The following is a 12,713-nucleotide window of genomic DNA, read 5'->3' on the forward strand; positions in this document are numbered from 1 at the left end:
GCTTTTGTCTACCTCTCCAACTCACCTCACAGAATATAGCCATGTGAAATCCCCCTTTCTTCCTAGTTTTAGCCAGCCTCAGAGACTAATTCCAATGCAACACGGTCAAATTAACAAATCAGGCCAGGCGAGGGGCCTCACGCCTGTAATCCTAACATTTTGGGAAGCCGAGGCTCGCAGATCACTTGAGGTCAGGAGTTCGAAACCAGCCTGCCCAACATGGTGAAGCCCCATCTCTAATAAAAATACAAAAAAATTAGCCCGGCATGGTGGCGTGCATCTGTAATCCCAACTACTTGGGAGGCTGAGGCAGGATAATTGCTTGCACCTGGGAGGCGGAGGTTGCAGTGAGCCGAGATCACGCCACTGCATTCCAGCCTAGGCAATGGATCCAGACTGTTTCAAAAAACAAAACAAAAAAACAAACAAACAAGAAAAACAAATCAGTAACTCACTGAGTCTCAGTTCACATTTTCAAGAGAGAATTTGATTGGTCCAACCTGAATCCTACGTCCACCAAAGAAGGTAGAACCCACTAACCACGGCTGTGGGGGTGGGGCATGCAGCACAAAGGTGGCTGCCAGGGACGCACTCTCTGACTGGTCAGGCAGTTCCTAGAAAAATCAGACTGGGCAAAGATGCTAGCAATTATCCTTGACTGTGAGGATATTTCCTTTTGGAAAATCCGGTACCCAACTCACAAAGTCCTTCCTGGTACTAAAATACCACGACAAACACTCCTCTATTGACTTCAAGGGGTTATTCCTCAATCAGCTTTGAACTCCCCACAATGCCTAACCTGTGTCTTCAATCATGGCTGCTTCTGTATTTTTTTTTTTAATGTCTTGAAGAGCAACAAACTCTACTAGCACAAGAAAATCTTTGCATATCATTACATATGTTAAAGGTAGACAAATGGCCAGGTGTGGTGGCTCACTCCTGTAATTCTAGCACTTTGGGAAGCTGAGGCAGGAGGATAGCTTGAGACCAGCCTAAGCAGCATAGCAAGACCAGGTCCTTACAAAAAATACAAAAGTTAGCCCAGTGTGATGGCGCATGCCTCTAGTCCCAGCTACTTGTGAGGCTGAGATGGGAGGATCACTTGAGCCCAGGATGTCAAGGCTGCAGTGAGCTGTGATCATACCACTGCACTCCAACCTGGGCAACAGAGCAAGACCCCATCTCTCTAAAAAAAAAAAAAAAAAAAAAAAAAAAAGGTGGATGGAGAGGGGGAAAAGCCAGGCTAAGGAGGGATTGAAAAGGAAAGATATAAAATGTCCAAATGTTAGGGGTGTGTACCAACTGAATATTAGCCAGAAACTTGAATCGTGGCCCTGAAAAATCTAATACCGGTCAATGCAAAATGAGAATTCTACTTAAAAAGTGTGATTTATATAGTTTTTGATGTGTGTAAAGCATCACCAGCATTAGCAGAGTTCCTGCCTAATTCCCCCATTCAGTCTCCTTAAGCATTGACTCCACTCCCTGTGTTAAACAGCATAATGGAGAAAGTAACCCATGTAAATGACAGAGGGAAAGAGAAACGATAGAGAATGATAGAGGAGAAAACTTCAGATATGAGGGAGATTTGGGAGTTCTTACACCAATAAATGTGAAAAATCAAGTAATGGGCTTTGTTTTCCCAGAAAATGACAACTTGCCAAAATTGACTTAGGAAGAAATAGAAAACATGAGAAGAAATAGAAAAAAAAAAAAAAGTCATCAAAAATCATATACTTTGGCAAAATGGAAAAATATATGCATATCTATATCTATATAGAGAGGGTCTCCTCTCTCACCCAGGCTAGAGTGCAGTGCCTGAATCTCGGCTCACTGCAGCCTTGACCTCCCTGGCTCAAGGGATTTTCTGACCTTGGCCTCCCAAGTAGCTGAGACTACAGGCATACGCCACCGTGCCCGGCTAATTTCTTTTCTTTTGCTTTTTGGTAGAGACAAGGTTTCTCAACGTTGCTTAGGCTGGTCTTGAACTTCTGGCGTCGAGCGATCCTGCCACCTCAGTCTCCCAAAGTGCTAGGATTACAGGAGTGAGCCACCAAGACCAGCCTATTATTAATATTATTATAATATAATACTAGGTAAAGTATAAATATAGTCTAGCAATTTCATTTCTAGTGTATACCCTAGAGAAATGTCCATACACAAGACAAGGAGCCATGTGCAAGGGTACTTCCTGCCATATCGTGCGTAATGACAAAAATTTAGTAACAACTTAAAAGTTGTTCATGGCATGGAATGAATGAATTAGATCTATAGGCATCGTAACAGACCTCAAAAACACAATGTTGGGCCTGGCACAGTGGCTCATGCCTGTAATCTCAGCTACTTGGGAAACTGAAGTAGGAGAATGACTTGAGCCCAGGAGATCTAGGCTACTATTGTGCCACTGTACTCTAACCTGGGTGACAGAGCAAGACTCTCTTAAAATAATAATAATAATACTGTTGAAATGAGAAAAGCAAGTTTTAGATATCAGTACAATGTGCTAACATTTATATAAATGAAAAACAAACAGATAACCATTTTATGTGTTTTTTACATAAGTTTTATATGTAAAAATGTAAGAAATTATTGGAAAGATACACATCAAATTCATGACGGTTATAGACAGGGGAGAATGTTTGGGAGGGGACTTTATTTTTATTTGTAACGGTCTAATAATTTCTATTTGTAATAGTGTGATCTATTTTTCTTTATTTATTTTTGAGACGGAGTTTCACACTGTCGCCCAGGCTAGAGTGCAGTGGCGGAATCTCGGCTCACAGCAATCTCCGCTTCCCAGGTTCAAGCGATTCTCCTGCCTCAGCCTCCCAAGTAGCTGGGATTACGGGCGCGTGCCACCACGCCAGGCTAAATTTATATTTTTAGTAAAGACGCTTGAACCCAGGAGGCGAAGGATGCAGTGAGCGGAGACCACAGCACTGCACCCCAGCCTGGACAAGAGCGAGACTCCATCTCAAAAAAAAAAAAAAAAAAAAAAAAAGAGAGAGAGAGAGAGAGAAAAGAAAAAAGAAAAGAAAAGAAAAAAAGCCACAATAATGATAGTCATTAATTTAATGCCAGGTGGTGGCACTATGGATGATGATTTTTTTTCTTTGTAATTTTTGTACATTTTTGTACAAAAGATATATAGTGTTTTAGTCCATTTTCTGTTGCTTATAACAGAATACCTGAAACTGGGTAATCTGTAAAGAAAAGGAAGTTACTTATTACAGTTATGGAGGCTGATAAGTCCAAGCGCAAGAGTGTGCATCTGACGAGGGCCTTCTTGCTGGTGGGGTACCCCTGCAGAGTCCTCAGGCAGTACAAGCCATGATATGGAGGAGGTGCTGAGCTGTTCACTTGCTGGCTCAGGTCTAGCACTTATAAAGCTCCCACTTATAAAGCCATCAGTCCCCCTCCCAAGATAACCTATTAATCCATTAACCCATGAATCCATGAATAGATTAATCCACTCATGAGGGCTCCACCCTCATGATCTAATCACCTCTTAAAGGGCCCACCACACAATACTGCCACATTGGGGATTAAATTTCCAACACATGAAATTTGGGGGACACATTCAAACCATAGTACATATTAAACTGATAATAATGGTTACTTAACCTCTGCGGAGGGGCCTAGGATGCGAGTCAAGAGTCAAAGAGCATTTGTACCTTATCTGCAAAGTTTAAATATTTTACAATAATTCGTGTGTTATTTGTGTAAGTAAAAATTTAAACACATAATTTCTCAGAGACAACTGCCCAGACCAGCCCCCGGGTTTGGCCGTCAGATCCCCTAGGGCGTGTTTCTGATCAGATCGATTTCTTCTCCCGGAGACACGCAATCCGGGTCGTATGGATTACTTGTGAGTTAACCAGGGGTCTCCAGGGTAACCATCCATCTCAGAGTACAGTTTCTAAAAATGAGTTTTGCTCTAATACCTATTCGGAACAAACCTGGGTCTAAAAACTGGAGCAAGTGTTTATTTTCCAGCACACGGCTTTTTAAAATAATTCTATAGGGATCAGCTTGAACACACATTAAACAAAAAAACCTCAGCGAAAACGCCTCGCGATTTCCAGATGAAATGCGAATGCAAAAGCATTAAGTAGCGTTCTGGCAAACCCTTTCTCCAGCTGGGTAGCGTGGCCGAGCGGTCTAAGGCGCTGGATTAAGGCTCCAGTCTCTTCGGGGGCGTGGGTTCGAATCCCACCGCTGCCAGGGTTGGTTTCTTTTTGTTCCCCGCTGCATACACGCCCGGCTGTTTTGCGCGTGCCATCAGCGCCCCCTGCTGCAGGGCGGGGCTCACGGCCTGCATGAATGGCGCGGCGGAGGGGGCGGAGCCGTGTGCGCCGGGGCGGGGCATTGTGGGTAAGAGGAAGCGCTGGGGCCGGCCCGCTCCCCCCACGTGTCCGCCGGAGTTTCTCCACCAGCAACATGGCCGCCGCCTGAGAGGAGAGCCGGGCCGCCGCCGCATCTGCAGCCCGCGGGTAACTGGGCGGTTGCCGCCGTCCGCGCTCGGCCCCCGCGGAGAGGTGAGTCCCATCTTGGCAGCGCCCGAGCTGGGGCTTGAGCCGGACCGCACTCATGACGTGGGTCTGGGCTAGATTCCCGAGTAGGCCAAGGAGGCCCGCGCCGCGCCGTGCTGAGGGGCTGGGGGCCTCTCGGGACTCGGGCGGGAGGAGGGGCAGCCGGCTCCAGGCCGACCCCGGACTCCTACTTCCCCGACCCGACACCTGGGAGTTGGGGAGGCCGCGGCCGACGCTGCCGGCGGTGACTCAGGGTCCTGCCGACCTGCCCCACCCGGGCCTGGGGGGCATCCTACGGAAGGAACACCTGTCCTCGGCGTCGGGTGTGGTGGCGGCTCGCGGCAGGGACTGCGTGGTGGGCGTGAGAAGGGGTCCTGACCACCCGCGAGGGAGCAGAAACCCATTGGACAGCGAGGCTCGGGGTCGGCGGCCCGCCCCGATGGGCAGGGAGGGCACCTGCGCCTGCCGGAGCCCCCTCTTCGCAGCTGAACCGGATTAGCTTCTGCCTGGCGAGGCCTGGGATTCCTCGTTCATTTATTCAGGCAACCATTCAGTGTTTACTGAGCCAACTCTGTGCTCCGGATACGGCCCTGACCATTCGGTCCGAGGAGGTGTCAGTAAACAAACAAGGTCGTTCCTTTGGGTTAGCTTTAGAATTCCTTGGGCTTGGAGGCGGAAAGAAGAGATCTTAGCGATCTCAACAGTTCCTCATCTGTGAAATGGGGATAATAGAAATTCCTACCTCATAGGGTTGTGGTGATGGCTCATTAGAAACCAGGTGACGCTCCCGCTTGCAGCGTTTTTACCCGCCTACATTGGCAGAAAACATGTTGTCAAGTAATAACGAACCTTCCCATAGGTTACGTTTATTACCGTCTTTACTCCTCCCCGCAGCTGTTTGTAGGTCGGTACTTAGTTTCCCTACTTTAGGGATGAAAATAGGGAAGAATACCAGACGTAGACAACTCAAGTAGGTCACAGATGCGAAGCAGCTGCGGTGGGATTTGAACCCGCGTAGTTTTGCTCCGGAGTTCAGGCTCTTACCCACTTAACCATACTGCCTTTTATCGAAGATCTGTGCAGTATACTGGTTAAGAATAAGAATAAGGATCTTTGACATCAACGAGACCCTAGTTTCTGTCCTGATTCCACCTCGGATGAGTTACTTCTCTCTCAACCTCAGTCTCCTCATTTCCAAATTGAAGATGATAAATCTCTATTAATAGGGCTAATGAGAAGATTAAATATAAAGTATTCTTTGTACTATATTGAGTGTCAACTTCGTGCCAGGCACTGTTCTAGGTATTGAGAGATCTAGCAGTGGATATATATTTTTTTTAATCTTCATTTCATAGTTGAGGAAACTGAAGCACTGAGAAGCCTTCATGGAGCTTACATTCTATTGCAGAAGACAACACCTGAGCAAATAGACCAGGTAGTTCCAGATTAAGGTGAGACCCATTAAGGAAAGAAAATAGAGATGTGGTAGTGCCTGGGAGGAAGTTGGGGGAGGCTTTTAAAATAGGGTGGCCAGGGAACCTATCCTCTCCTGCAGGCGGTGATGATACTTAATAAAAAGGAGCAACCTTGGAAATCCCTGTGGGGGAATAGATGATGTGCAAAGGACCTTGGGTGGACTGGGGCTTGGCTTGGTGGAGGCCCAGCAAGTGGCTACCAGCCTGGATGGTCAGGGGAAGTCAGAGACAAGATCATGTAGGGCCTTAGGCGGCTCATGGAAAGGAGTTTGGGTTTTGTTTTATGTGACAGTGACAGTTGACAGGTTTTAGGCAGGGAAATAATGATTTACATTTTTTTTTTTTTTAAGATGAAGTCTTGCTGTGTTACCCAGTCTCGAGTGCAGTGGCAAGATCTCAGCTCACTGCAACCTCTGCCTCCTGGGTTCAAACGATTCTTCTGCCTCAGCCTCCCAAGTAGCTGGGATTACAGGTGTGCATCACCACACCTGGCTGATTTTTGTATTTTTAGTGGAGACGGGGTTTCACCTTATTGGCCAGGCTGTTCTGGAACTCCTGACCTCAGGTGATCTGCCTGCCTCAGTTTCCTAAAGTGCTGGGATTACAGGCGTGAGCCAGCGTGCCTGGCCCCGCCCCGAATAGAGATAGAGTCTCACCCTGTGACTCAGGATGGAACACAGTGGTGTGATCATAGCTCACTGCAGCCTCAAACTCCTGGATTCAACCAGTCCTGCTGCCTCAACTTCCCAAGTCATTGGGACTGCAGGCCACGCTGGGCTAATTTTTTTTTTTTTTTTTTTTTAAAGAGAGACCGGGGGTCGGGGGGGGGTCTCACTATGTTGCTCAGGCTGGTCTTGAACTCCTGGTCTCAGGCAGTCCTTCCACCTAAGCCTCCCAAAGTGTTGGGATTACTGGCATGAGCCACCACGCCAGCCTTTCCAAGGACTCACTGTTGCTGGGAGACTTTGAGGCAGGTAGCCATAGGGAGACATGGATGAGTTCTTTTCACATTGCAGATTGAGATTTATTAGTGGGAAGTAAAATTGATTTAGTGGAATTGAAGCTAGCATTTTTTGTTTTGAATGAATGAAGTAGAAAACATCACTGCCTGACATATAGTAGAGACAGAGTTATATGAAACTTTGTTTCAGTTACGCAACTGTGTGTATGTTCTGGGTTATTTATATGAGATGAATTTCATGTTGTTTTTTTTTTCCCCAGAGACGGAGCCTTGCTCTGTCACCCAGGCTGGAGTGCAGTGGCCCGATCTCGGCTCACTGCAAGCTCCGCCTCCTGGGTTCACGCCCTTCTCCTGCCTCAGCCTCCCGAGTAGCTGGGACTACAGGCGCCCGCTGCCACGCCCGGCTAATGTTTTGTATTTTTAGTAGAGATGGGGTTTCACCGTGTTAGCCAGGATGGTCTTGATCTCCTGACCTTGTGATCTGCTCGCCTCGGCCTCCCAAAGTGCTGGGATTACAGGTGTGAGCCACTGCGCCCGGCTGAGATGAATTTCTTACTGTGGTGGATCTTAGGCTGAAAACTTTGAAAGCCACTGAGTTGGATCACCTCAACCTGGAGGATGAAGGGAGGTGACACTCTTTGTATCAACCCAGATGTACTATCCAGAGGGAGGAGCTCCAGCTCTCTAGCTGACAGGGCACCTTAGCCTCCCTGATCCCTGGCAACGCAGAGGCCAACAGGGCATAGCAATAGCAGAGAAAGAATGATTGTGTCTTTGGAAGCTCCCAGGCCACACCCTCAATGCTTATGATCTGTCCCCTTGCTCACCTGGCAGGCTCCAGCCTCTCAGTTGTCCACTGCCGAGCTGCAGAGAAGGCAGGAGCTTGACATGTCTGTGGTGCTTGGCAGCCAGTGCAGATGGAGTCAGGCCTTGGGCTCTCCCCTCCACGCTGCCCTCTGTCTGCACAGCAGAGAGTCGAGATGCACCTGAAACTATCGAGATGCGACTTCTGATTTTCATTCTATCCTCCATCTCTGGGACTGTTACGATAGCCTGTTTCCCTGAAGTTTCTCTTTCTACCCCCTCCATATCTTCCTCTGCCCGAAATCCTTCTGTAGCTTCCTATTAAATAGCATTCCCATGGTTCATTTATTTAGACAACAAACATGTATTGAGTGCCTGCTATGTACTAGGCACTTGGGGTACCACAAGGGACAAAATAGACCAAAATCTCTGCCTTCACGTAGCTTACAGCTTAGTGGCAATAGAGGTGGGCACAGATGCAGAGCTGTAAACTGTCACATGGTGATAGACACCTGCTATGGAGAAAACCAGAGCAGAGAAGGGAATTGAGGGGTGGGGAAGGCAGTTTGCAATTTGATTTGGAGAGGGAAGGTCTTAGCCATAAGGTGACATTTGAGCAAAAACCTGAAAGAGGTGAAGGGGGGGCCATGAGGTTATCAGGCGGGTAGAGCAGCTACACATCCCCAGAGGTGGGTTTAGAGAGGAGAGGAGGGTAGGAGGCTCGTGGGAGATGAGGTCTGGCAGGTCAAGGGGCAGGAGATTGTTTAGGGTTTACATGGGGTGATAAAGACTTTGGCTTTTATCCAGGTGCGGTGGCTCACACCTGCAATCCCAGCACTTTGAGAGGCCGAGGCAGGCGAATGAATCATTTGAGGCCAGGAGTTCAAGACCAGCCTGGCCAATGTGGCAAAGCCCCGTCTCTACTAAAAATACAAAAATTAGCTGGGCGGATGGTGCATGCCTGTAATCCCAGCTACTTGGGAGGCTGAGGCACGGTAATCACTTGAACCTAGGAAGCAGTGAGTCAAAATCATGCCAGTGCACTTTGGCCTGGGCGACAGAGCGAGACATGTCTTAAATAAATAAATAAATAAATATTAGATAGTTCAAATGTTAAGTAGATCAGACAAAAATCATGCCTGGCCAACATGGTGAAATCCTATCTCTATTTAAAATATAAAAATTAGCCGGGTACTGTGGCAGGCACCTGTAATACCAGCTACTTGGAAGGCTGAGGCAGGACAATCACTTGAACCCGGGAGGCAGAGGTTGCAGTGAGCTGATCGTACCACTGCCCTCCAGCCTGGGCGACAGAGCAAGACTCTGTCTCAAGGAAAAAAAAAAAAAAAAAAAAAATGCTGGTCTCACCCAAGAGCAGGGGTTTGGGGATTGCTGAGGCCTGGGGGTGCCTGAGTACCATCCTCCTATGACCACCTCTCTTCTCTTTGGGTATGTGAAGGGACAGACCAGCTGAAATACTCAGCCTGCCCCGTGGAGACCTGCAGCCTTCCCTCTTCCTGGAATTCCTCTTCCCCTCTGCTGTCGTGGCTTACCCAACGCCCTCTCTCCTTCCAGGCACACCCCACGTGCCTCCTCCCCAGCAGAAAGGCCCTGCCTGCCTCTCACCTCCCCTCCCTGTTACCTGCACCTGAGGTCAGACAGCCTGGATGTGAAGTCCAGTTCATCATCCTGCTTACTATGTGACTTTGGGTAAAAACGCACACAGTATCTCTGAGTTCCAGTCTGTTCATTATAAAACAGTAACAATCACCACACCTCACAGGGTTATTGTGTCGAATACAGGACAGAAGAGTGTGTGAAGAGGTCATTTTTAGACCAAATCACAGAAGAGTCATCTCACTCAGGATTCGAGTTAAAGTCAGCTTGAAAATCAAGTATCAGAGAGAGCTTTGGACTGTCTGTCTGCCTGTTTGACGTCTGGCTGCTCTTTCAAGCCTCCTCAGGGCCCTCAGTTCTCCAGTGTTTTAATCATGGCTGGGACCAGCTAACCTCTATCCTCCTCTCTGGCAGTGAATTCTCTGTGAGCAGAGAAGAAACCCTTAAAGCCAGTCATTTGCTTTTCCCCCGCAGGTGCAGCCCACACGTGTTGGCTTGGTCTACCCGCTTGCATCTGAATGTTTCTTTTTTTCTTTATTTCTTTTGGCTGATGGGGTATAGGGTTGGTCGTCCATTGTTGACTTCACGGTAGATGTAGAAAGAAGGTCAGTTGGTTGGTTGTGGGCTCCACCTCCCAGTTCAGGGCCTGTTGCAGAATAGGCACAGGGAAATGTTGGTTGAACCACTGACTGATGGTCCCAGTCTCTCGCCCTCCTTTGCAGATCGAGCTCAAGGACTGCGCGGCTGGCTCTCCTCTAGTATGGCCAATGAAGAGGATGACCCAGTCGTACAGGAGGTAACTGCTGCTCTCTGTCCCCTGCCGCCGGGGCTACAGGCAGTGGAACTGGGTCCTTGCCATGCATCCTCAGGCCAGTCTGGGATCTGTTGATGTTCTGGGACCCCAACCCTTGCTGTTTCCTCTGCCTGGTCCCCTCTGCTGTCCCCCAGACCCCTGCGTGGCTGACCTCTCCCTTCCTTCAGGTCTCTGATCCGGCATCACCTCATTCTAGAGAGGCCTTCCCTGACTGCCCTTCCACATCCAGCTCCCCTCCTGGACCCTCCCATGCCTCTCTCTGCCCTTACCTTGGCGATAACTCATACTTGGCCTAGCCCCTGTCATCCCCTAGATATCAGTTCATTGCTTTCTTTCCTGTCCACTGCTGTGCCACAAAGCCCGAGTACAGTGCCTGGCACCCAGGTACCCGGGAACTATGGTGGAGTCATTGATGCAGTCATTCAGCAACTGTTCACTGGACCACTGTGTGCTGGGGGCTGTGACACATCAGTGAGCAGGGCAGGGAGGGTCCCCTTCCCTGGGAAGCTAATGGGCTGGGGATAGGACTGATGAGGCAGGAGTCTCCGGGTGTAGGGTGCAGGCAGTGGGAGGCAGATTTCCCGCCCCCCCCCCTTTTTTTTTTTTGAGACAGAGTCTTGCTCTGTTGCCCAGGCTAGAGTTCAGTGGCGCCATCTCAGCTCACTGCAACTTTCGCCTCCCAGGTTCAAGCGATTCTCCTGCCTCAGCCTCCTGAGTAGCTGGGATTACAGGCGCCCATCACCACGCCCGACTGATTTTTTTTTTTTTGAGATGGAGTCTCACTCTGTTGCCCAGGCTGGAGTGCAGTAGTGTGATCTTGGCTCACCGCAGCCTCTGCCTCCGGGTTCAAATGATTCTTGTGCCTCAGCCTCCTGAGTAGCTGGGATTACAGGCACCCGCCACCATGCCTGGCTAATTTTTGTATTTTTAGTAGAGACAGGATTTCACCATGATAACCAGGCTGGTCTCTATCTCCTGACCTCAAGTGATCACCCACCTTGGCCTCCCAAAGTGCAGGCATTACGGGCATGAGCCACCATGCCTGGCCCAGGTTTCCCTTCTTAGAGAAAGCTGTTTATAGTCAAACTCACGTTTCAGAATCCTTTTAACCCAGGACTTAGACCTTTGGAGGGCAAAAGGCAAAAAGTAACTGCATCTGCCTTCAGCCTCCCTATATGCAGAGCCTGACCTCCAGTGGGAAGGGCAGGGGCAAGGAGAAGGTCCTCGGAGATGAATAGAGGTGGTTTTTCCTTGCTTGGGGGATGTTGCTAAGTTATTAGATTTGGGTTATTTAGATGCATTTAAGCTGCATCTACACTGTAGTACGGGGGTGGTGATGGGACAGAAGAGTCCAAGGGACTCTGAGGACAGAGGCAGCGCCCTCTGCAGCCAGGGACCCTGGAATGCTTCCTGCCCAAGTCATACCTCAACCAACTCCTTGGAGGAGCAAGCAATCAAGGCTCAGGGGAGGCTTGTGTGAAGGGCTCTGTAGATGCAGGGAAAAGCGTGTGCAAAGGCCCAGGGGCAGGAGAGAATGTGGTTCATAGGAGGAGCTAGGAAGCAGGAAGGTAAACTGTTGCATGGCGGGGTGGGGGTGGTTAGTGTTGGGAAGACAGGAAGCGAAGCCATCAGTCATGAAGGGCAGACCCCCTAAGACAGGGTGATAGGCCTGTCCAGGAGGGGCAGGTGGAGGGCCCAGCCAGGAGGCACAGGCATAGGTGAGCCCTCACCTGCCTGCCTCTCAGAAGAGCATTTGCCCAGGCTCCAGGACGTTTCCCAATCAGTGCAGCCCCAGGGAAGATGTGTGCTTACTGGGGGATTATGAACTTGGGTGGGGGTGCCAGGTGAACTCTTGCCCTGGTTCCCCTGGGAGCTTTCTGGAGGGATTCCTGAATATACCCAGTGTGCAGCCTTGGATCCCCTTGCTTTTAGCATGAGCTGAGCTATTTCCTCCTTCCCCAAACTGCCTCCCTGAGCCACTACCCCTCACTGAAGCTGGAAGTGCCGGCACAGCCCCGGGAGGTCCGCACTGTGTCCAGTCTCCCAGTTAAGTCATCTTCCCTTCTTCCCAGATCGACGTGTACTTGGCCAAGAGTCTGGCGGAAAAGCTGTATCTATTTCAGGTAATTATGGGACTTGAAGGTAAAGAGGGGAAAAGCAGGTGTGGATGGGTGGTGTGGACTCAGGAACACGGGCAGGAAGCGATGGGAAACCTCAGCTACGGTTCTCGGTGTGGAGAGTGTCATAGGGTCTCTTTGCTTTCGCGGGTGGGTTAATATTGGTCTCATTTCAAAGACGGGAAAACCGAAGGGACACAGGAGAGGCAGAAGGGTGCAGCAGTTAAAGCTGGGGCTCTAGGGTCAGACTGGATTGAGATCCAACTCCATCACACCATAGCTGTGAGACCGTGGGCACATTTCTTAATCCTTCTGTGCCTCAGTTTCCTCACTTGCAAAGTGGTGATGGTAATAATGCCTGCCTCATAGGGTCCCCGGGAGGACAGACTGGGT

The 12,713-nt window shown here is 49.4% G+C and overlaps 1 protein-coding gene and 1 non-coding gene across 31 annotated transcripts in view; both read left to right on the forward strand.

The window, feature by feature from the left end:
• Nucleotides 1-4,142: 4,142 nt before the first annotated feature.
• TRNAL-AAG (transfer RNA leucine (anticodon AAG)) lies at nt 4,143-4,224 on the forward strand. Its single transcript has one exon. It is a non-coding gene; the product is annotated as a tRNA-Leu (tRNA).
• Nucleotides 4,225-4,420: 196 nt separating this feature from the next.
• POLR3E (RNA polymerase III subunit E) overlaps nt 4,421-12,713 on the forward strand; it is a 37,990-nt gene continuing 29,697 nt past the window's right edge. For 7 of the 30 annotated variants that reach the window (XM_005591440.5, XM_065536934.2, XM_005591442.5 and 4 more), the window contains exons 1-4: nt 4,421-4,538; nt 5,888-5,983; nt 10,112-10,185; nt 12,276-12,326. In XM_005591440.5, the coding sequence (XP_005591497.1) occupies nt 10,150-10,185; nt 12,276-12,326 (87 nt within the window). In that variant the 5' untranslated portion in view covers nt 4,421-4,538; nt 5,888-5,983; nt 10,112-10,149. Of the gene's footprint in view, nt 4,539-5,887; nt 5,984-7,228; nt 7,487-9,347; nt 10,186-12,275; nt 12,327-12,713 lie in introns of all 30 variants that reach the window. The other 23 variants (XM_074027999.1, XM_074028010.1, XM_074028000.1 and 20 more) reach the window with 8 other exon arrangements.

This window comes from Macaca fascicularis, chromosome 20 (genome assembly GCF_037993035.2).
Source record: "Macaca fascicularis isolate 582-1 chromosome 20, T2T-MFA8v1.1".
Lineage (NCBI taxonomy): Eukaryota > Metazoa > Chordata > Mammalia > Primates > Cercopithecidae > Macaca > Macaca fascicularis.